General features: G+C 44.3%; 1 protein-coding gene across 1 annotated transcript in view; it reads right to left on the bottom strand.

Moving 5' to 3' along the window:
- Nucleotides 1-24,214, bottom strand: part of LOC140733389 (G protein-coupled receptor 137Ba-like) — a 34,479-nt gene extending 10,265 nt beyond the window's left edge. Inside the window, exons 1-3 of the mRNA XM_073056658.1 lie at nucleotides 23,759-24,214; nucleotides 7,064-7,113; nucleotides 923-1,145 (exon numbers count right to left, since the gene is read on the bottom strand). Coding sequence (XP_072912759.1) covers nucleotides 923-1,145; nucleotides 7,064-7,113; nucleotides 23,759-24,112 — 627 coding nt within the window. The 5' untranslated portion in view covers nucleotides 24,113-24,214. The remainder of the gene's footprint in view (nucleotides 1-922; nucleotides 1,146-7,063; nucleotides 7,114-23,758) is intronic.
- Nucleotides 24,215-25,178: the final 964 nt, after the last annotated feature.

Here is a 25,178-nt window from a genome sequence, read left to right as displayed (position 1 = left end):
AAATGATACAGTTGCCCCAATACCAACAAATGAGGAAAGTCCACAAAGCTAATTTAACATGACTGTATACTTGTGATCAGATTAGCTGCTTATTTTCTTGGGGAAATGGTAGAAGTATACTCAGTTATTTTTTAATTACATTTTAATATATTTATTGTGATACCACACGGAATAGGCTTTCACGTCCCTTCAAGCTGCGCAATCCTCTGATTTTGTCCTAGCCTAATCACGGGACAACTTACAATGACCAATTAACCAACCAGCTGGCACGTCTTTGGACTGTGGGAAGAAACTGGAGCATCCAGAGGAAGCCCACGCCGTCACAGGGAGAACGTACAAATTCCTTACAGGCAGCAGCTGGAATTGAACACTGGTTGCTTGTACTGTAAAGTGTTTTACTAACCAGAACACTACCGTGCAAAGCAACAAATTTCACGACATATATCAGTGATAATAAATCTGACTGATAACCACATTATTCTTCATTTGACCAATCTTCAGCTCCTTACGTAACCTGCCAAACTTTCACTCACTAACTTAAAAATGGAAGAAATTATATAGTTAACTTGGGTTTATATAAAAATGACTGAAGGAGGCCTTTTTAGCACCAAGCATTACAGAGGTATTTGTAGTTAAAACTGAGCCCTCTTCAATGTCTTCCTAGCTCTATCATTAATCGATATCCCACCACAGTTATCACTATACCAGAATCACAACCATTTCATATCTCTGATGCCCTCTGTGACCTTACCTCCCAACATATTAGCTGTTACCACCATCAACTCTCAATTATTTCTGCTAAATCACTGTCACCTGAGATAATTGTTTTCATTCATGAAGAAATCAACGTAAGAAAATTCCATGTAAACTCTAAGGGAAAATGGGGTTACTTCTACCCATGGGTTTATTGGGATAAACAAACCTTCGATTCTAAGTAGATGTTGGCCAGGGACATTTTAGCGATCTTGTACAGGCTCACAGAGAGGGTGACTGCACACAGCACGAAGAGGGTGTCGTTGACGGCCACACGGACAAACACAATGGTCCTGGTTTCACTGTGTGTGATCTTCACAAGCAGGGCACAGGTCAAATTGACCAGGAAGAAAAGGAGACTAGCCAACAGGAAAGCCAGCTGAAGGGGGATTCTGCAATGGAAAAAGAAACCAATTTAACTTAGTCTTGGAGTATTACCACAAGGAAACTGGCCCCTCAGCCCAACTCATCCATGAACAGTATCAGATTGACTGTGAAAATGAGCGAACACGCATACAGCCGATTGATCGTACAGTGAATCGGTTGGACCTCCTTCACTCAGGGGGCACTCAGGGCTTTTGAGTGTGCTTGTTTTTGTCTTGGCAGTGCTGGTTCGTCACTTCCACCCTGTAAGTTCCCCAGCAAGGACATTCAGTAAAAACGGTTAGACCATTGTCTGCTGTTATTCTTGCTCAGTTCATATTATTACAGTCATGGTGCCCACCAAACCGTTAAATATTTATTCAGTACAGTGCAGAATAGACCCTTCAGGCACTTCGAGTCGTGCCGCTCAGCGATCCTCCAATCTAACCCTTATCTAATCATGGGACAATTTACAATGATCAATTAACCTACCAACCAGTGCAGCTTCGGACTGTGGGAGGAAACCGGAGCACCCGGAGGAAACCCACACGGTCACAGGGAGAACGTACAAACTCCTTCACAGGGAGAACGTATAAACTCCTTCACAGGGAGAACGTATAAACTCCTTCACAGGGAGAACGTACAAACTCCTTCACAGGGAGAACGTACAAACTCCTTCACAGGGAGAACGTACAAACTCCTTCACAGGGAGAACGTATAAACTCCTTCACAGGGAGAACGCACAAACTCCTTCACAGGGAGAACATACAAACTCCTTCACAGGGAGAACGTACAAACTCCTTCACAGGGAGAACGTACAAACTCCTTCACAGGGAGAACGTATAAACTCCTTCACAGGGAGAACGCACAAACTCCTTCACAGGGAGAACATACAAACTCCTTCACAGGGAGAACGTACAAACTCCTTCACAGGGAGAACGTACAAACTCCTTCACAGGGAGAACGTATAAACTCCTTCACAGGGAGAACGTACAAACTCCTTCACAGGCACCAGCAGAAATTGAACCCAGGGTGCCTATACTGTAAAGTGTTGTGCTAACCACTACGTTATTGTGTTACTTGCATTTAGTCTCTATCCTCTAAGTCCCTTCTATCCATCTACTTATCCAAATCTCCTTTCAATGTTGTTACCCTACTTGACTCAGCCACTGCCGGCAGTTCATTTAGCTTGAAATTTATTTATTTACCACATGTACATCAGAACATTCAGTGAAATCTGCCATTGTGGGCTGCCCCCAGCACAACCTAAGGCTGGGGTCAGCCCAGAAGTGTCGCCCACACATTCCACAATTAACATGCCCACAATGTTCAGCAGAACAACATAAGCAACAACAACCAGTACACAATATGTACCATTTACAAAATGCAGGCTACTGCTCAACTCTGGCAGCACAACAGCAAGTGTGTGGCTATACCGCCACCTGCAGGCTGCCCTCCGAACTGCACACTACCACCACCTGCACAAAGCATACTGCAGATGCTGTGGTCAAATCTTATTCATATTCAGTTTATTGTCATTTAGAAACCACAAATGCAATGCAGTTAAAAAATGAGACAACGTTCCTCCAGAATGATATCACAAGAGCATATGACAAAACAGACTACACCAGAAAATCAAGACGTACAAGCAAGCTGGATGAACTCAGCAGGTCGGGCAGCATCCGTTGAAATGAGCAGTCAATGTTTTGGGCCGAGGTGAAGGGTCTGACGAAGGGTCTCAGCCCGAAATGTTGACTGCTCATTTCAACGGATGCTGCCCGACCTGCTGAGTTCCTCCAGCTTGTCTGTTCGTCTTGACCACCACCTGCAGGCTGCCCACTGAACTGGAAACATATCTCTGTTACTTCATTAACACAAGAGATTCTGTAGGTGTAGGAAATCCAGAGCAACAAACACGCACACAAAATGCTGGAGGAACTCAGCAGGTCAGGCACCATCTATGGAGGGAAATATAGTGTTGATGTTTTAGGCTGAGACCTTTCATCAGGACTGGAAAGGAAGGGTGTAAAACCCAGAATAAAAAAGTAGGGGGGAGGAGTACAAGCTTAAAAGGTGATAGATGAGAGCAGGTAGGAGGAAACTGAGTGGGTGGGGGAACTGGGGATGAAGTAAGAATCTGGGAGGGGTAGGTAAAAGGCTGAAGGAAGAGGAATCTGATAGAGAGGATAATGGACCATGGATGAAAGGGAAGAAGGAGGGAAACACAATACTGATTAATCTACTGGAAAATTGAAAATGCCTGGCAGTCCTGATAAAGGGTCTTGGCCTGAAACATTGATTGCTTATTCCTCTGCATAGATGCTGCCTGACCTGCTGAGTGCCTCCAGAATTGTGTGTGTGTGTTGCTCTGGATTTCCAGCATCTGCGGAATCCTTCGTATTTATTACATACCTGGCAGTGGCTGTCAACTTATTGACCAATGTGAGCCAAGCTTGGTCAATACGCCACATGGAGTGCATCTCCATAGATGACTGCCAGTGTATCCATTATAAAAACTTGTTCCATCTGTAATCAAGTGAGCTGCTGCAGGGCTTGACTGGCTTACATCCACTGCTGTTCAGTGTAGATTGTGACGACAAGTCTACTATAATCCATTACAGAATGTGCCTGCCCAGAACGGCGAGGCTACCTTAAACATGATGGTAGTGTAATGTTCATTCAGCGACTGTCCACATATAAAGGCAACTCTCTCCAAGGATTATCACATTTTGTCATGGTGAAGAGGCTTGCGTGTTCATAAGATCCCAAGAGCAATGTCACCTGGCACTTAGCATAGGGTCACCCATGGTGGTAAGGTCAAAGGGGAGGTTCCAGACAAAGCGACCCAACCCAGATCTCAGTGGTGGATCTGGCCAAAGATGTTGATTCATCACAAAGGCAGTGAAGGCGGAGAAACGCCGCAGAAGGAAGAATCCCCAGTCGTCTTGTATGCCACTGCACCCTGACCCCAATACGTCAAGGACCATGTGGCGGCTGCCCGTGTTTCAGTCTCACTGTGTTAAAGACATTCACACACAGGCATTCTCCAACAGGGGAATAACCCCTAGGGAGAACATCATACTCCACTCGAGTGCTCACACTACTTTAACAATGTCGACTAATATTGGAAACGTATCGCCGTTATTTCATTAGTAATGTTTTTTAAATGTTTTCTGCATAACTATAGTGGCTGATTATTACGTGGACACTAAAAGCTGCTAATGAACCATCTCATGGTAATAAATTGTCTGCTCTACAATAGAATCAACGGTGATGAGAGTGGAAAATGCAAAGGCTGTTCAGTGCCACAGTCTGCATTTGACCGACCCCCCTTTCATCGCTGCTGGTGGAAGCTGCAAGTCTCGATTGCCTTGGCATCTCGTGGCTGTGGAGTCACTTTTGGCTGCGGTTTGACATTTAGTGTCCTCAGTGCTGAACGTGCTTTACTCTTTGCGTGATTTGATTGAGGTCTGTAACCGTCGACCCGGCACTGACTCAATAGCCATGGCTGCAGCCGTCAGCTCCCGGACCAGCTTTACACGCCCCGGCAGCTCGTGACTGGACTCCGATCCGACGCTCAGTGTTTGGTGTGTGAGTCACTTCTCGCTGCGTGCGCGATTAGTTTTGTTTTCGCACATTCACTGCTCTTGTGTGGGGGGTTTTCGTTAAACAGGTTTTATGTTGTTTCTTTGTTTTGTGGCTGTCTGCAATAAAATTAATCTCAAGGTTGTATTCAGGATACATACTTTGATAATAAATGTGCTTTGAACTTTGAAAATATTAGTGTAAGTTTACTGTAAGTTAGCTGTTCACTGTAGACTATTAACTTCTATAGAGCGGTAGTATATTGTGTTCACTTCATTGTACAAAAGCTGTGCAGTGCAGAGTATTATGTTACAATGTGCTATCGTATTATAGACTGACCATCATTACACAATCCAGCAAGTGCCTACACTAATTAATAATTCAAGTTCAAGTTGACTGTACATATATACAACCAAATGAAACAATGTTCCTCCGGACCACAGTGCACCTACAAAGCATATATCACACACAGCACATAACACAAAATATTACCATAAACAAGTTAATAAAATATAAGTCAAAATGCATGTGAAGTGCACAGCAAAGCTGAACAGTACAGTAAACAGCTCGCTGTCCTAATGACAAGAACTCAGTGGTGGCATTAGTGTCACAGCCTGAGCAAAGATGCTGCTAACCAGGCTGGCAGTCCCAGTCCTCGTGCTGCTGTACTTCCTTCCTGATGGTAGTGGGTCAAAGGGATTGAAGTGGATTGTACAGATCCTCAACAATGCTTCGGGCCCTTCGTATACAACACTCTTGGTAAGTGTCACAAATAGTGAGGAATGTCCTCCAACCACCAGATGACACAGTGGACTATAGGCTCAACAGTGCCATGGAAATAGAAAATGATTAACACTGGGCCCCAGGTCTAAGAAAGGATGAGCTGGCATTCAGTTAGATCCAGAGGAAGTTTACAAGGATCATCCAGGGAATTAAAGCGTTAACGTATGAGGAATATTTGATAAGACTCTGACGGGGGTATCTCTGAAACCTATCGAATATTGAAAAGCCTAGATAGAGTGGATATTGACAGCATGTTTCCGATGTTGGGAGATTCTAAGATGAGAAGGCCCAGCCTCAGGATAAAAGGACATCCCATTAAAATAGAGATGAAGAGGCATTTCTTTAGCCAGAGAGTGGAGAATCTGTGGAATTCATTGCCAACGGTGGCGTGGAGGCCAAGACATTGGGTATATTTAAAGCAGAGTATGATCGTTTCTTGATTAGCTAATTCTTGATTAGTCAGGGCATCAAAAGTTATAGGCAGAAGGCAGGGGAATGGGGAAAATACATCAGCCATGAGCGAATGGTGGGTCAAATGGCCTAATCCTGCTCCTGTGTTTTATGGTCTTATTGTATACTATTACTGTACTGTACAATGACCATAACAGCTTTTATATGGCAGGAACTGGAATTGGTTTGTTATTGTCAAATGTACCAAGATACAGTCAAACAGAATAGATCATTACACAGTGTATCAAGATAGACAGAACAAGGCAAAACAACAATACAAAATAAAGTGTAGCAGCTACAGAGAAAGTGCAGTGCAGGTAAATGACAAGGCACAAAATCATAATGAGGTAGATTCTGAGGCCAAGAGTCCAACTTATTGTACTAAAGAACTATTTAATCATCTTATATAGTGGGATAGAACCTGCCGTTCAGCCTGGACAGTTGGTGCAGACAAGATGGGGCAGTTGGTGCAGATGAGATGGGGCAGTTGATGCAGACGAGATGGAGCAGTTGGTGCAGACGAGATGGGGCAGTTGGTGCAGACGAGATGGGGCAGTTGGTGCAGATGAGATGGGGCAGTTGGTACAGATGAGATGGAGCAATTGGTGCAGACGAGATGGGGCAGTTGGTGCAGACGAGATGGGGCAGTTGGTTCAGATGAGATGGGGCAGTTGGTGCAGATGAGATGGAGCAGTTGGTGCAGATGAGATGGGGCAGTTGGTGCAGATGAGATGGGGCAGTTGGTGCAGATGAGATGGGGCAGTTGGTGCAGACGAGATGGGGCAGTTGGTGCAGATGAGATGGGGCAGTTGGTACAGATGAGATGGGGCAGTTGGTGCAGACGAGATGGGGCAGTTGGTGCGGATGAGATGGGGCAGTTGGTGCAGATGAGATGGGGCAGTTGGTGCAGATGAGATGGGGCAGTTGGTACAGATGAGATGGGGCAGTTGGTACAGATGAGATGGGGCAGTTGGTGCAGTTGAGATGGTATGTGTTTCTAGGCTTTTATATCTTCTGCCTGATGGTTGGGGGCAGAAGAGAGAAGGTCCGGGGAGGAATGTGTTTCTAATTTCGATGGCTGCTTTACTGAGGTAAAGACAGAATGTGTTGTGAACTGTAAGTGCTTTACCTGTATTTTTGAAGCTCTGGATGATACTTGGATTTTGCTTTAAAGATCACCTGGAATATGAAAAAAACAAATTATTCACTGTTCACAGTCTAATGGATCAAAATGTGTCTGACACTAAAGTCCACACATGACCAAGAAACTCACACAAAATGCTGGAGGAACTCAGCAGGTCAAGCAGCATCAATGGAGAGGAATAAAGAGTCAACAATTCAGGCTGAGGCCCTTCATCAGGACTCCTGAAGGGTCTCAGCCCTAAACGTCTATTCTTAATTCCTTTCCATAGATGCTGCCTGACCCGCTGAGTTCTTCCAACATTGTGTGTGTGTTAGTCTAGATTTCCAGCATCAGCAGAACCCCTGTCAGTGCTGAAGTAAAGTAGTAATATATTATCACCTGCTGCATGGTTCATCACATGGCTTTTTTTACACATTAATCGGAAAACAGGTAAATTGGAAAAGACAAAGTTAATTTTGATCAACACACGAACAAAATGCTGGAGGAACTCAGCAAGTTAGTTAGATTCTATGGAGGGGAATAAACAGCTGACTTTTCATGCCAGGACCTTTCAACAGCTGTTTTTTCCCCTCCACGTAGAACCTGCCTGACTTGCTGAGTTCCTCCTTTGTCTGAAGGGTCTTCAACCTGTTTCTCTCTTCACAGATGCTGCCCGACCTGCTGAACATTTCCACCGTTTTCTGTTTTTATATCACATTTTCAGCATCTGCAGTTTTCTTTCGGTATTTTCAGAAATAAATGCATCTTCTGTAATGATACAGAAGAACATTAGCTTAGTTATTTAACAGAATTCTGACTGCATTGATCCAGGGATGCAAGTTTGAATCCCATCCTGGTATCAGTGAAATTTAATTCAACTAAGTAAATCTGGAAGTTTATGTCAGTTGTTTCCCTCACCCCCCACTATTTTACCTTCACCTATTACCTGCCAGTTTGTACTCCTCGCCCTCCCTCCACCTTCCTATTTTGGCTTCTTCCCCTCTTCCGTTCCAGTCTCAGCACAAAACATTGACTGTTTATTCCATGGATGCTGCCTGACTTGCTGAGTTCCTCCAGCACTTTGTGTATTGACCTCAATTAAGTTGTGTGGCTTATTTAGATGTCATTAACTAATCTGCGTGTTCTTCCCCAGTTATACTTCATGCAGGAAGTTATCAACTATTGAACACAATGGAGTACTGACTCAGAAAGTTTAAAATACTTAAAGAGAGAATTAGGTTGGTATTTTGAAAGGAAGGATATAACCATATGTGGGGGAAAAAACACAATGGGCAGTTGAAGAGAACAGATGAAGTAGTAATGTTGATTGCAGGAACAAAGCCTATGTCTCTGTCATTCTGTTTTTATCAGCTTTTCAGATCTACACAACTTTCATTGCTTGTTTTTAGAGTGAACACCTTCCAGGTACCAGGGTCCACGATGTTTCTGAATGTATCCACAATATCCTGAAAAGGGAGGGTGAGCAGCCAGAAGCCGTGGTATATATTAGTACCAATGGCATAGGTAGAAAAAGAGAGTAGGTCCTGAAAACAGAATACAGGGAAGGAAGCTGAGAAGCAGGACCTCGAGTGTAGTGATCTTGGGTTTGCTGCCTGTGCCACGCGACAATGAGGATAGGAATAGAGTGAGGAGGCAGATAAATGCGTGGCTCTAGAACTGGAACGGGGGAAGGGATTCAGATTTCTAGATAATTGGGACCATCTGGGACAGGTGAGGCCTGTACAAAAGGGATAGTTGCACATGTGGGCAGGTTTGCTAGAGCTGTTGGAAGTGGTTTAAGCTAATATGGCAGGGGTATGGGAATCAGTATGATAGAGCTGAGGATGAACCAGCAGGTTTACAAGTAGACGATGGGTGCAACATGTATGTACGGAAGGACAAGTCGATGATTGGGTACAAATGCAGACAGGGCAAAGAGTTCAATTGTACCACAGAGGCAAAATTCAAAAGGTCTTGGTCCTGGAGGACTGGAAATTTGCAAATGTCACTTCACTTTTTTTTTGGAAGGGAGGAGGGCAAAAGAAAGGAAATTATAGCTCAGTTAGCCTACCTCAATGGTTGGGAAAATATTGGAGGTACTTGGAGATTAATGATAAAATAAGTCAAAGTCAGTATGGTTTCTGTAAAGGGAAATCTTGCCTGAGAAATCTGTAGAGCTCTTCAAGGAAATAACAAGCAAGGTGTGGACAAAGGAGAGGCAGTGGATGTCAGTTACTTAGATTTTCAGAAAGCATTTGATAAGGTGCCACATCTGCCTTCTCACCAAATCCTTTGATGCCCTGACCGATCAGGGAACTATCAACTTCCACCTTTAATACACTCACGGACTTGGCCTCCACCGCAGTCTGTGGCAGAGCTTTCCACAGATTCACTACTCTCTGGCTAAAACAAAAAATCCTCCTTACCTCTGTTCTAAAGGGTCACCCAGAGGCTGTGCCCTCTATTTTAGGATACCCCCACCACAGGAAACATCCACTCCACATCCACCCTATCTAGTCCTTCCAACATTCGATAGGTTTCAATAAAATACCCCCACACATTCTTCTCAATTCCAGTGAGTACCGGCCCAAAGCTGCCAAACACGCTTCATATTTTAACCCCTTCATTCCTGGACTCATCCTCATGAACCTCCTCTGGACTCTCTCCAATGACAACACATCCTTTCTGAGATATGGGGCCCAAAACTGTTGATAATACTCCAAGTGTGGCTTGACAAGCGTCTTATTAAGGCTCAGCATCATCTCCTTCCGCTTATATTCTGTCCCCCGAAATAAATGCCAACATTGCATTCTTCTTCTTCTCTACCACGGACTCAACCTGTAAATTAACCTTCTGGGAGTCTTGCACGAGGACTTCTAAGTTCATCTGCACCCCTGATGTTTGAACCTCCTCCCCATTTAGATAGCAGTCTGCACGATTATTCCTTTCACCAAAAAGCATCATCATACATTTCTCATCACTGCATGCTATTGCCACCTTTATGTCCATTCTTCCCATTTCCTCTGCAAAGAAACAGTCAGTTTTCATCAATCTCCCCACTGCTCCTCCCCAGGCCTCTGTAGGGACAAAGAAAGTTTCAAAGAATAACATACAAAATTCCGGAGAATCTGTTATGTTCATTAAAGCTCCAAATTTCAATTATGAGAGAATTCTCAACGTGAACCGAAATGGCATGACTATAATGTTAAGTCAATGCCCTTCACTCTGGACTTCCACACCCGACAGAGCAGTTTCTCTGTTCATCCCTAAATTTCACCCTTTCCAACACCCTCATCTCAACTCACCAACAGCACCTCTGTTGGATCTGTCCACAAGCCACCCCAGGAGGAGAATACAAGCCCAGCTTGTGCCTCGTTACCCACATACTTAAACAGAAAAACAAATTCCAAAGTCTTTACAGACCATACTAGACAGCAAATGGTATTTAAATAAACAAGAAAGTCTGCAGATGCTGGAAATCCAAAGCAACACACACAAAGTGCTGGAGGAACTCATCGGGCCAGGCCTGAGACGTGGTCTATCCATCTATTTCAAAGGAAAAAGTGCCAGGCAAACTCAAAGGTCTTAAGGTGGATAAGTCACCTGGACTACATCCCAGAGTCCTGAGAGAGGTTGCTGAAGAGATAACAGATGCATTGGTCATGGTTTTTCAAGTATCACTTGATTCAGGCATAGTCCCCGAGGACTGGAAGATTGCAAATGTCATTCCACTCTTTAATAAAGGAGGAAGGCAAAAGAAAGGAAACTATAGGCCAGTTAGCCTAACCTCAGTGGTTGGGAAAGAGTTGAAGTCTATTATTAAGGATGAGGTTTTGGGGTACTTGGAGACTAATGATAAGTCAAAGTCAGCAAGGTTTCTGTCAAGGAAAATCTTGCCTGACAAATCTGTTAGAGTTCTTCGAGGAAGTAACAATAAGGGTGGACAAAGAAGAGGCAGTGGATGTCATTTACTTGGATTTTCAGAAGGCATTTGATAAGGTGCCACACATAGGTTGCTTAACAAGATAAAATCCTATGACATTACAGGAAAGATACTGGCATGGATAGAGGAATGGCTGACAGGCAGGAGGCAGTGAGTGTGAATAAAGGGGACCTTTTCTAGTTGGCTGCTAGTTGACCTTTTCTAGTGTGTTCCTCAGGGATCAGTATTGGGACTGCTACTTTTTATATTGTCAGTCAATGATTTAGATAATGGAATTGAGGGCTTTGTGACAAAGTTTGTGGATGATATGAAGATAGGTGGAGGGGTAGGTAGTACTGAAGAAGCAATACGATTGTAGCAGGACTTAGACAGATTGGAAGAATGGGCAAAAAAATGGCAGATGGAATACAGAATTGGGAAATGTATGATAATGCTTTTTGGCAAAAGGAACCATAGTGGAGACCATTATCTAAATGGGGAGAAAATTAAAACGCCCAAGGTGCAGAGGGACTTAGGAGTTCTCGTGCAAGAAGGTTAATTTACAAATGCAATGTTGGCATTTATTTCAAGGGGAATAGAAAATAAAAGCAAGGAGATATTGCTGAACTTTTTTTAAGACGCGAGTCAGGCCATACTTGGAGTATTGTCAACAATTTCAGGCCCCATATCTCAGAAAGGATGTGTTGTCTTTGGAGAGAGTCCAGAGGAGGTTCACAAAGATGATCCTGAGAATGAAGGGGTTAACATATGAGGAACGTTTGGCAGCTTTGGGCCTGTACTCACAGGAATTTAGAAGAATGCGGGAGACCTGCATGAAACCTGTACGGTGCTGTACAGTTCTAGATTGATAGACAGATAGAGTATAAGCGACGTAGTGTTCATGCTCTGCTCAGAAATATGACGGCAGAGAGGAAGAAACTGTTCCTTGAATGTTGAATGTGGGTCTTTTGTCCAAAATTTATGTAATTAATTTATATTCAAAGTAGAAACCCCTCATGCTGTTTTAATACTTTGATTTTTCTGTTTGGTTGCTCTGAACAGCAGCGTGGAGATTCACCTTTTCCTGTCGGAAAGAGTAAATCAGCCTTACAGAAAGTTGGCACTGGATTTCAGTGACACGATACTGTGTGCCGTCACAGGAGGTGCTAAACCATGCCATCTGTGCTCTGAGAATGTTAATCAACATGCCAGCCCTTTGCATGGCACTGAGTGCATAAAGTCAAGTGAAAGAAAACCCATGGTTAAAGCACATGATGAAATTCTCCTTTATAACTCCTAATGGGGCTCAAGCATCACCTTTTGTTTTACAATGTCCCAAAGTACCACAGACTACTTGATGGGGCAACATAGCACCCAGCCTTCGTGTGAGGGCTGGCAGCTTCTTGTTGTAGACTGACATGGGAGAGCTTGTAGAATTATAAAGCAATAGGGGACAGAAAGAGTCAAAGGAATAACGCTTTGCACACAGGTCTGGTTATTCCAGTCTGAAACACAAGAGATTCTACAGACACTGGAAATCCAGAATAACACACAGAAAGTACTGGAGAAACTCGGCAGGTCAGGCAGCTTAACCTGCTGAGTTCCTCCAGAATTTTGTATGGGAAATCTGAAGTAGCCTGTCCAGCAGTCAGTAAGAGCACTGCACACAAAATACTGGAGGAACTCAGCAGGCCAGGCAGCGTCTACAGGAAAAGTAGAGTCAACCTTCCGGGCCAAGACCCTTCATCAGGACTGGAAGGGAAAAGGGCAGAAGCCAGACTAAGAAGGTGGGAGAAGAGACAGAGACTAACTTATGTTGTCAGATGTACATTGAAACATACAGTGAAATGCGTCATTTGCGTCAACTGCCAACACAGTCCAAGATGTGAAGGAGGCAGCCGCAAATGTCGCCAATATGGCAAGCCCACAACTAACCCTAACTTGTACCTCTTTGGAAGGAAGGAAGTGCTTCCTAAACACTTGGAAGAAACCCATAGGGATGCAGGGAGAACGTACAAACTTCTTGTAGACAGCAGCAGAACTGAACCCAGGCCGCAGGAGCTGTAATAGCATTACACTAACCACCACACTGCTGTCCTACCCACATGCTACCGTGCCCAGGGGAAGAGTACAAGCTGGCAAGTGATCGACAGGTGATACCAGAGGAGGTTAAGGGTGGGTGGGGGGAAGGAGGGGATTGCAGAAAGGGATTAGATGGAAGAAGTACAGGACTGATGAAAGAAAAATCTAATAAACTCCGAAGTAAATTTATTATTGGGGTACATTTATGTCACTACTTACTACCTAGAGATTCATTTTCTTGCAGGCATTTACAGGGAAACAAAGAAATACAATTATGAACAACCACACACAAACAGAGACTAACAAACAACCATTGTGCAAGAAGAAGACAAATTGTACAGATTTATAAAAAAAAACCAAGATCATAAATTCTAGACTTTATGAAAGTGAGTCCGCAGGTTCTGGGTAGGAAGAGGGCAGTTATCCACACTGGTTCAGGGGCCTGATGGCTGTAGGGTAACAACTATTTCTGAACCTGATGTTGTGGGTCCTGAGGCTCCTGCACCTCCTTCCCGATGGCAGCAGCAAAAAGAGAGCAGGGGCTGGATGGTGGGGGACCTTGACAAAGGATGCTGCTTCCTAGTGGCAGCACTCCTTGTAGATGTGCTCACTGGTGGTGAGTGATGGACCTTAACAGGAGAGGACAGTGGACCATAGAAAAAAGCAAAGGAGAACAGGAACCAAAGGGAGGAGAAGAGAAGTGGGCTGAGATGATAACCAGAATGGGGAATAGAGAAAGGGAGAAGATGAGGGGCAGAAATTAGCAGACATTGGAGAAATCAATGTTCAGGCTGGAGGCTTCCCAGACAGAATATGAAGTGTTTACTCTTGCAACCTGAGTGTGGCCTCACTACGGCAGTAGAGAAAGCCATGGGCAGACATGTTAGGACGGGAATGGGAGGTCAAATTGAAATGTTTATATATCAGAAGAGTATGTGTCCCCTAAGGCTCCTCGCCCTGCTGCCTGGTTGTAGAATCCACAAAGACACCACTGTAAAAAGTTCACACACACTCGGCAACATTCCCTCTTTGTTACTTAGTGCTCTAAACAGACAAAAAACCAAAAGGTGAGATCTGACTGAATGCTCTGCTGCTATGTATAGACTTCCATAACCAGCACCCTCTGCCATCTACTGTCAAAACTGCAATTAGAAAGTGATACTTAGTGAAGGTGGAATTCCCCAAAAATTATTTCACGGAAATACTCCACAGAATACTTCACTTGGCATTCATCAGATAATCTTCTTGTGTTGATAGCAAATAACAACTTGGAATTTCCTTACCTCAAAAGGTGGTGGAGCCTAGAATGTTGTAGGTATTCCGTTGTCAGGGAGAGATACAGCACAGAAACAGGGCCTTGGGCTCATCGTGTCCACACCAAGCATCTGACACTATTTTATACACAGTCCTATACCCAAACCCATCAGAATCAGGTTTATTATCACTGACATACACCATGGGCAGCACACTAACACAGCAGCTAGCGTGAAACCATCAGAGCACCAGTGACCCGGGTTCAAATCCTGCTGCTGTCTGTCAGGAGATTGTATTTTCTCCCCATGGCTTCATCTGGGTGCTCCGGTATGTTTCCTCAGGGTGCTCGGGTTTCCTCCCATATTCCAAAGACGTGCAGGTTAGTAGGTCAATTGGCCACATGGGTGTAATAGGGCAGTATAGGCTCATGGACTGGCAGGGGCTGTATTGTGCTGTATCTCAAAATAAAATAAATAAAATATGCTATGGAATGTGTTGTTTTGTGGCAGCAGTACAATGCAGTAAATAAAAATTACTACAAATTACAGTAAGAAATATTTTTTAAAAACAAATAAGTAGTGCAAAAGTGACGTAGCATTCATGGTCCATTCAGAAATGTGATGGTGGAGAGGAAAAAGCTGTTCCTAAAACACCGAGAGTATGTGCTCGGGCTCCTGTACCTCCTCCCTGATGGCAGTGATGAGCCATTTCTTTCTCCTGTCAACCTCCCCTAGATTCTGCCACTCATCTACATACCAGGGGCAATTTTCAGCAGCCAATTAACCTGCCAACCTGCCTGTTTCTGGGATGTGGGAGAAAACTGGAGGACCCAGAGGCAACATGTGGACACTGGGAAAACGTGCAAACTGCATAAAGACAGCAGCTGAGGTCAGAATCAAAATCGGGTAGCTGGAGCTGTGGAGAAACTCCACCCTGGCTGTGCCACCCTGCTGCTGGTAGAGAAATGGAGGCAAGTTCATGGAACATTGGGGATTTAAGTGTCTGGGGTCAGGCAAAAAAGAGGAGTTGAAATCTGGGGCAGATCAGTCATGAACATACCAAATGGCAGGCAGGCTTGAGAGGTGGAGTAGGTGCCCCTGCTCTTATTTTCTTGAGTCCTTGTACCAATACCTTTAAATATTTAAGGTACTTGAAGGTAGTATTGGAATGATAAAGCACTGCAGCACAGAATCAGACTGGTCAGCACATTTAGACCACGCCAGCCTGATCTCCTCCCTCGTACCATTGACCTGTACCAAACCATAGCCCTCCATACCTCTCCCATCCATGTACCTATCTAGACTTCTCTTCAATATCATAACTGAACCCAAAATCCACAGAATCAATTCTGTCAGCAGCCTGTTCCACACTCACACCAAGCTTTCAGTGAAGAACTTCCCCCAAAATTTCCCTTAAATATCTTACCTTTCACCCTAAATGTCTATGAGTGAGACTATGTTCTAGTCTCACTCAACTTCACTGTGACAGACAGAAAGCTCTACAACAGGTAGTCAAAACTGTTAATGCATCATCGGCACCAGCTTACATTAAGGACGTATACACAGAAAAGTGCCAGGAGTATCATGAAGGATCCCACCCACTCTGCTCATGAGGTTTGTCATGAGGGTGGAGGCTGCACAGCATCCACGCCAGGGCCACTAAGCTCAAAACCAGTTACTTTTCCCAAGCAGTTAGGCTGATCAACACCTCCTCCCAGTAGCCCACCCCTCCACAACCCCCAACCACCACCACTTCATCACAGTCATCTTACGTACAGACACTCCTGTGCTTTGTATCACAATCAATATACAAACTATCTTATAGGATTATATATACTGTGTTTTTATCACTGTGTTCTTTATCTTACTGTGTGTTTTTGTGTTGCATCAGATCGAGAGTAACAATTATCTTGTTCTCCTTTACACTTGTGTACTAGAATGACATTAAACAATCTTGAATCTTGAAGACAGCCTTAATGGAGGAAGTTACCCACTGTTAGGGAGACAAACACAGAGTTTAGAAACGGAAGGAATAATACTGGTAACGGGGCTATGAAACTTGGGCATGATCAATAGACCAGAGAGGTGGGTGGAAGGTGAAGGAGTCTGCGGTGAAACTAAAATGCCTCAAGAATACCACACAGGAATAGCAGATTGAGTCTATGTAGGGGGAAGGGTAGCCACAGACATTTTCAAATCTAGGAACTTAGCATATCTGCCACGGAATAATGAAAGCACAAAATATAGAACTGAAATCAGTCAGAAGTGACAGTTTTAGCTGAAGCTTCCGCTTTTCTCAATGCAACACCCTCACTGATTTAGTTTGTCAACCTCTGCCTTGATATTTTCACTCAACTCTAAAATGTTTCCACAAACTACGGACTCACTTTCAAGGACTCTACAACTCATTCTCTTACTTATTTATTACCTATGTTTGGTTTTCTTGAAGTTTGTCTTTTGCATTAGTTGTCAGCTTTTGTGTGTAGTTTTTCATTGATTCTATTATTTTTCTTTGTTCTACTGTGAATGCCTACAAGAAAATGAATCTTGAGGTGGTATATGGTGACATAAATTCAAGGTACACCTGCTCGTTAATGCAAATATCTAATCAGCCATTCATATGGCAGCAACTCAATGCATAAAAGCACGCAGCCACGGTCAAGAGGTTCAAATGTTCTTTACTCTTCTACCTATTGCCTCCAGCTTCTAACTTCATTCCCTCCATCCCTCCCACCCACCTTCCCCCTCGGCTGGTCTCACCTATCACCAGCCAGCTTATACTCTTTCCCCACCTTCTTATTCTGGTTTCTACCCCTCTTTCTGTCCAGTCCTGAGAAGGCCCTCGGCCTGAAAAGTCCACAGTTCATTCCCCTCCATAGATGCTGCATGAGTTGCTGAGTTCCTCCAGCATTTTTGGAGGGTTTCTTAGGATTCCCAGCATCTGCAGAATCTCTTGTTTATGACTATTCCAAGACAACTGATGAGTCTGAGTCGCTTGTATCTATGGACCATCATCAGTTCACCGTGTTTATGTGATACTTCCTCTTCTTATAGGTCAGTTCCACCTATTAATGACTGGTTTCATAAGCAATTCTTTAACACTGGGTCCACCAAACTTATTTTTTAATTTTCCCTCATGGTCTAAAGAAACTCTTAAAATCTTTTTCCTTTCCTATCTCTTAATTTCACTTTTGCTGGCTGACACCACAACACACAGATTGACAACAGATTTATGGGTCTGTTACAACTAGTGGTTTCCTTGGTAAAACATTCTCGACACCAAACTTCCCTTTTAACACTCAGTCATTGGCTCAAAGGAGGCTTCGGCTCAAAAGAGGTGTTGGCTCTGGATAAGCCTCTGTCCAGGTTCCTTTTATCCTCTCTTACTGTAAGTAAGTGGCTGTTGTGTGTTCTTCATGGGAGTCTCCCAGGGAACAACATCAGCGTGAAGTGTATCCGGCTTCAGCTCCTTGAAGATCTGTTTGGGATCTGGAGCAGCAGCTGGATGACCTTCAGCTTGTGCAGGAGAGGGAGGAGACAATCGATCAGAGTTACAGGGAAGTAGTCACCCCAAGGTTGCAGGAGGTGAGTAGCTGGGTGACTGTCAGGAGAAATAGAAATGTGAATAGGCAGCTAGCACAGAGCACCCCTGTGGCCATTCTCCTTTATAATAAGTATACCGTTTTGGATACTGTTGTGGGGGATGACCTCCCAGATGAATGCCACAGAGACCGGGTTACTGGTACTGAGCATGGGTCCATGGTGCAGAAGGAAAAGAGGGAGAAGAGGGGAGCAGTAGTGATAGGGGACTCAGTAGTCAGAGGAAGAGACAGGAGATTCTGTGGACATGAACGGGACACTCTCCCAGGCGCCAGGATCAGGGACATCTGTGTAATGTTCACAGCATTTTGGAGGGGGGGAGAGAGCAGCCAGGTGTCTTGGTACATTTTGGTACCAATGACATAGGAAGGAAAAGCAAATAAGTCCTGAAGAGAGAATTTAGAGAGCTAGGCAGAAAGCTTCCTGAAAAAGGGTCTCAGCCTGAAACGTCGACTGTACTTCTTCCTATAGATGCTGCCTGGCCTGCTGTGTTCCACCAGCATTTTGTGTGTGTTGCTTGAATTTCCAGCATCTGCAGATTTCTTCATGTTTGTGAAGCTAAGAAGCAGGACTTCCATGGTAGTAATTTCTGGAATGCAGCCTGTGGCACACACCAGTGAGGGTAGAAACAGGATGATATGGCATATTAATGCGTAGCTGAGAAGCTGGTGCAGGGGTCAGGGCTTCAGGTTCTTGGATAATTGGGATCTCTTCTAGTGGAGGCATGGCCTATTCAAAAGTGACAGGTTGCACCTAAGCCCAAGGGGGACCAATATTCTTACGGGCAGGTTTGTTAGAGCTGTTGGGGAGGGTTTAAACTAATTTGGTGGGGGGTGGAAACAGGAGTGAAGGGACTCAGGATAGGATGGATGGTAAAAAAAATAAAGATAGCATGCAGTCAGACTGTCAGGAAAGGCAGGCAGATAGGACATAATCGCACCCAGCTGTGTGAGTATCAGTGCTTTCGTGATGCAGAATCAAAAAGAGCGGCAAATACAGTACGCAAAATGTTAAATCTCGATGCATGGAGTCTAAGAAATAAGGTGGATGATTTTGTTGCACTATTACAGATTGTCAGGTATGATGTTATGGCCATCACTGAATCGTGGCTGAATGATGGTTGTAGTTGGGAGCTGAATGTCCAAGGTTACACATTGTATCGGAGGGGTAGGATAGGCAGAAGAGGTGGTGTGGCTCTACTGGTAAAGAATGGCATCAAATCAGAAGAAAGAAGTGACATAGGATCAGAAGATGTTAAATCCTTGTGGGGTGAGTTAAGAAACTGCAAGGGTAAAAGGACTCTGATGGCAGTTATATACAGACTTCCTGGGATGTGGACCACAGATTACAGCAGTAAATAGAAAAGGCTTGTCAAAAGAGCAATGTTATGGTAGTCATGGGAGATTTCAACATGCAGGTCAATTGGAAAAATCAGGTTGGAAATGGAACTCAAGAGAGTGAGTTTGTTGATTGTCTCCGAGATGGCTTTTTAGAGCAGTTTGTCAGTGAGCCTACCAGAGGATCAGCTGTATTGGATTGGGTGTTACATAATGAACAGGAGGTGATTAAGGAGCTTAAGGTAAAAGAAACCTTAAAGGCATGATCATAATATGATCGAATTCAACCTGAAATTTGATAGGGAGAAAGTCTGATTTAGCAGTATTTCAGTGGGAAAAAGGATATTACAGTGGCATGAGAAGGTTTGGCCAAAGTAAATTGGAAGGGGCTGCTGGCAGGGATAACATCAGAGCAGCAATGGCACGTTTCCGGGAAAAATGAGGAAGGTGCAGGATAGATGTATTCCAAAAACAAAGAAACACTCAAATGGTAAAACAGAACAACTGTGGCTGACAAGGGAAGTCAGAGCCAATGTAAAAGCAAAGGAGAACATACAACAAAGCAAAAATTAGTGGTAAAACAGAGGACTGGGAAACTTTTAAAAATCTACAGAGAGCAACTACAAGAATCATTACAAGGGGAAAAGATGAAATATGAAAGCAAGCTAGCAAACAATATCAAAGTTGATAGTAAAAGCTTTTTCAAGTATGTAAAAAATAAAAGAGAGGTGAGAGTGGATGTAGGACCACTAGAAAATGAGGCCAGAGAAGTAATAACTGGGGACAAGGAGATGGCAGATGAACTAAATGAGTATTTTGCATCAGTCTTCACTGTGGAAGACACCAGCAGTGTGCCAGGCGTTGAAGGGTGTGAGGGAAGAGAAGTGACTGCAGTTACTATTACAAGGGAGAGGTGCTCAAAAAGCTGAAAGACATAAGGGTGCATAGGTCACCCGGACCAGATGAACTGCACCCTAGGGTTTTGAAAGAGGTAGAATTAGAGATTGGGAAGGCATTAGTAGTGATCTTTCAAAAAGTCATTGGAGTCTGGCATGGTGCCAGAGGACTGGAAAATTGCAAATGTCAGTCCACTCTTTAGGAAAGGAGGAAGGCAGCACAAAGGAAATTATACCAGTTATATCAGTGGTTGGGAAGATGTTAAGAGTCAATCGTTAAGGATGAGGTGATGGAGTACTTGTTAACACAGGACCAGATAGCACAAAATCAGCATAGTTTCCTTAAGGGAAAATCTTGCCTGATGAACATGTTGGAATTCTTTGAGGAAATTACAAGTAGGATAGATTAAGAGGATGTAGTGGATGTTGTGTATATTTGGACTTTCACAGGAGGTTCACAAGGTTGATTCCAGGAATGAAAGGGTTACCATACGAGGAATATTTGATGGTCTAGGTCTGTACTTGCTGGAATTTAGAACAAAGAGGGGGAACCTCATTGAAACCTTTCGAATGGTGAAAGGCCTAAACAGAGTAGATGTAGAAAGGATGTTTCCCATGATTGGGCACAGCCTCAGGATAGAGGGCAGTCCATTTAAAGCAGAGGTGTGGAGACATTTCTTTAGCCAAAGGGTGGTAAATTTGTGGAATTTATTACCATGGGCAGCTGTGGAGGCCAGGTCATTGGGTGTATTTAAGGCAGAGCTTGATAGGTTTTTGATTGGATACGGCATCAAAGGTTAAGGGGAGAAGGCCACGGAGTGGTGCTGAGGAGGGGAAAAAAGGATCAGCCGTGATTGAATGGTGGAGCAGACTCAATGGGCCAAATGGCCTAATTCTGCTCCTATGTCTTATGGTCATTTTGAGGGAAAGTCAACCATGTTTGCTCCACTGTCAGGGCAGCTGCACTGTGCTGGTGTGTCCTGTGTTTATCGAGTGTATATGCTCCAGTAAGCTCTGGAGAAGTGCTTGAACTCTCTACTCCCTGGCAGAGGGAAGGGTGCAACTCATTTGAACAATCACTAACACAAGAGATTCTGCAGATGCTGGAGATCTTGACCAACACACACAAAATCCCTGTGGAACTCAGCAGGTCAGGAAGCAACAATGGAGGGGACCCCTCACCCAAAATGACAACTGTACACTTCCCTCCACAGATGCCGCCTGACCTGATGAGTTCCTCTGACAGCTCATTTTGCTTTGATGCCAGCATTTCAGCCTTGTACATCCCCAGCCTTGACAGAAAATTGTCATTCAAATGAAAAGTTAGAGAGCGGCTCATCTGCCTCTCAAATAAATCATCCCACAAACTAAATAAAGGGGTCCTCTTCCTAAGCCTCTCAATATTAATGTGTAGGCGATACCTTGGTTTCTGGGATTCCTGCTTTAATATGGCGATCACATGCCGAGAGGTGCATAGGGCTCTGGATGTCCTGGGGCCATTGCCTGAATACAATCTTTCACCTTTGAGGTATGGGCTCATTTGGTTCCATGTTTGTGTGCCCCCATTTACTCCAGGTCTTACCTCTCTGTTCACCTCTCCTATCTTAACTTTACAGTGCCTGTCATGTCACTCGAACTTATTTGTAGGGCCTAGAGAGGAGAGGCCTCATCCGTGCTGACCCATCTGAGCTACTCCATTTGTCCGCATTTGGCCTTTATAAGATTGTAAGACCTAGGGACAGAATTTAGTAATTTAATCCATCAAGCCTGCTCCACCATTCAATCATGGCAGACTTACTTTCCCTCTCAACCCCATTCTGCTTCCTTCTCCCTGTAACTGACACCCTCACTAACCATGACCCAATCATCCTCTGCTTACACCCAATGACTTGGCCTCCACAGCTGCCCATGGCAATGAATTCTACAGGCACACTACCCTTTGGCTAAAGAAATTCACCCTCAGTTCTGTTATAAAGGAACATCCTTGTATTCAGAGACTATGTCCTCTTGTTCCAGACTCTCCCACTGTTTGAAACATATCTCCTTATCCACTCTATTTAGCACTTTCAATATTTAGTAGGTTTCAAGGAGATCCCTCTTCATTCTCCTAAACTCCAGCAAATACAGGCCATCATAGTCTTCTCATAGATTAACCCTTTCATTCCCAGTATCATTCTTGTAAACCTCCTCTGAACCCTCTCCAATGCCAACACATTCTTCTTTAGATATGGGGACCAAAAGTTCTTATAATCCTCCACAGTTGTGGTCTAACCAACATTTTATAAATACTCAGCATTACATCCTTGCCTTTATATTCTAATCCTCTTGAAATGAATGCTAACATTGCATTTGCCTTCCTCACCACAGACTCAACCTGCTCTAGGACTCTCAAGTCCCCTTGCACTTCCAATTTCTGAATTCACTCCACATTCAGAAAATACTCATATGTCGTTGTTTTACTAGGCCTAACTATTTTCTCTGGTAGATGCAAGTGATTGCAAACACTGGAATCTGGAGCAATCCACAGATGGTGGAAGAATTCAGTGGGTCAGGCAGCCTCTGTGGTGAGAAATGGCCAGTTGAAGCATCACTATCTGGTTGTTGACTATCTATTTCCTTCCACAGATGCAGCCAGAATGGATCAGTTCCTCCAGCATCTTGTGTGTTACTTTCTCTGGCAACATTCTCCAATGTACACACCACTATCTCTATAAAGAAGTTGCTCCTTGGGGCTCCTGTAAAAATCTTTCCCTTCTCCTTGCACCTTCACCCTCTAGTTTTTGGTCCCCTATCCCTGACAAAAAAAAATGTTCACCCTGTCTATGCCCCTCATGATCTTATACACCTCAATAAAGTCACCCCTCAGACTCCTACACCTGAAGAAACAAAGTCCTAACATGCCCAACTTCTTCCTATAACTCAAGCCCTTAAGTCCTGACACCATCCTGGTAAATCTTTGCACCCCTTCTCTTCTCTTTGCCTGTCCATTACCTTCCTGTGGTTCCCCTCCTCCTTCCGTTTCTTCCATGGTCCACTGTCCTCTTCCACTTTCAGCCTTGACTTCTACATATCTCCTCCTAGCTTCTTACTTCATCATCCCTCCCTTCCTTCTCCCTCACCTATCACCTAAATAACACTCACAAAATGCTGGAGGAACTCAGCAAGTCAGGCAACCTATATGGAGAGAAACAAGTCAATGTTTCAGACCTAGACCCTTCCTGACCTGTCACCTTATACTCCTCCTCCCCCAACCTCTTATTTTGGCTTCTGCCCCCTTCCTTTCCAGTCCACCAAACCTGATGAAGGGTCTTGGAATGTTTATTCTCCATAGATGCTGCCTGATCTGCTGAGTGTGTGTGTGTGTGTGTGTGTGTGTGTGTGTGTGTGTGTGTGTGTGTGTGTGTGTGTGTGTGTGTGTGTGTGTGTGTGTGTGTGTGTGTGTGTGTGTGTGTGTGTGTGTGTGTGTGTGTGTTTCCAGCCTAACGATGTCTTTTCTATTAAAGGGCGACTAAAAAGGAGAAGTAACTGAAAATACTTATTTTACATGGTCCACTGTAGGACAACTGGGTCTCTTCCGTCGGCGATAAAAAAGGGAACCCGGCTGTACTCACCTGGGTGAAGTATAGATTCATCAACGTTAAACTGAAGAACTGAAGACAAACAGGGAAGCAGTAAAGGAGCCAGAAGGAGAAGGGGTCGAGCGAACCGATTTGCGCAGAGTCCTCGAAATAAAACGAGAAGAGAACTGTCCTCAGGGCAGCCCAGATCAAGCAGAGAAACAGGAACACCGTCTGGTAGCTCAGTCTCTTGTGCCTATAGTGTAGAATCAGCAGGAGCTGGACGTAGACAAACGCGAAGAGCAGCGAGTAAAAGACAGTGCAGGCGATGGTCAGCCCCAGCTTCAGGGAGGAGGGGATGGCTGGAGACAGGGTCGGAAAGAGCTGCGCCTCGCCTTCTGCGTCCATTCCTTTACCCGGAGCCCGTGGCTTCGTAAAGCCATCGGAGTTCCTGCGTTTCAACAAAACGATACAACTTCCTGCTCCTGGCTGCAGACTGGCAGGAGGAAGCACATGCGGGAGGCTCTGCCCGCGCCTTCAGCGGCGAGATCCACAGCGCACGAAAGGCGGACCAAGTCGGTGGGGCAGACGTCTGCTGCCGTCAGGAAGAAGGTGCAGGAGTCTCAGGACTCACACCACCAGGTTCAGGAACAGTTATCAGAATCAGGTTTATTGTCACCGGCTTGTGACGTGAAATTTGTTAACAGCAGCACTTCAGTGCAATACATAATCTAGCAAAGATGAAAAAATAAAAAAATAATAGTAAATAAACAAGTAAATCAATAACGTATATTGAATAGGTTTTTTAAAACCTGCAAAAACAGAAATACTGTATATTTTTTAAAAGTGAGGTAGTATCCAAATATTCAATATCCATTTAGGATTCAGATAACAGAGGGGAAGAAGCTGTCCCTGAATCACTGAGTGTGTGCCTTCAGGTTTCTGTACCTCCTACCTGATGGTAACAGTGAGAAAAGGGCATGCCCTGGGTGCTGGAGGTCCTTAATAATGGACGCTGCCTTTCTGAGATACCGCTCCTTGAAGATATCCTGGGTACTTTGTAGGCTAGTAACCAAGATGGAGCTGACTAGATTTACAACCTTCTGCAGCTTCTTTCGGTCCTGTGCAGTAGGACAGGACCTACTGCATAGGTAGGTCCTATGCAGTAGGACCTGCATAGGCCCTGCATACCAGACAGTGATGCAGCCTGTCAGAATGCTCTCCATGGTATAACTATAGAAGTTTTTGAGTGTATTTGTTGACGTGCCAAATCTCTTCAAATTCCTAATAAAGTATAGCTGCTGTCTTGCCTTCTTTATAACTACATCGATATGTTGGGACAAGGTTAGATCCTCAGAGATCTTGACACCCAGGAACTTGAAACTGCTCACTCTCTCCACCTCTGATCTGTCTATGAGGATTGGTATGTGTTCCTTTGTCTTACCCTTCCTGAAGTCCACACTCAGCTCTTTTG

This window comes from Hemitrygon akajei, chromosome 9, assembly GCF_048418815.1.
Source record: "Hemitrygon akajei chromosome 9, sHemAka1.3, whole genome shotgun sequence".
NCBI lineage: Eukaryota > Metazoa > Chordata > Chondrichthyes > Myliobatiformes > Dasyatidae > Hemitrygon > Hemitrygon akajei.
This window is presented reverse-complemented; position numbering and strand designations above follow the sequence as displayed.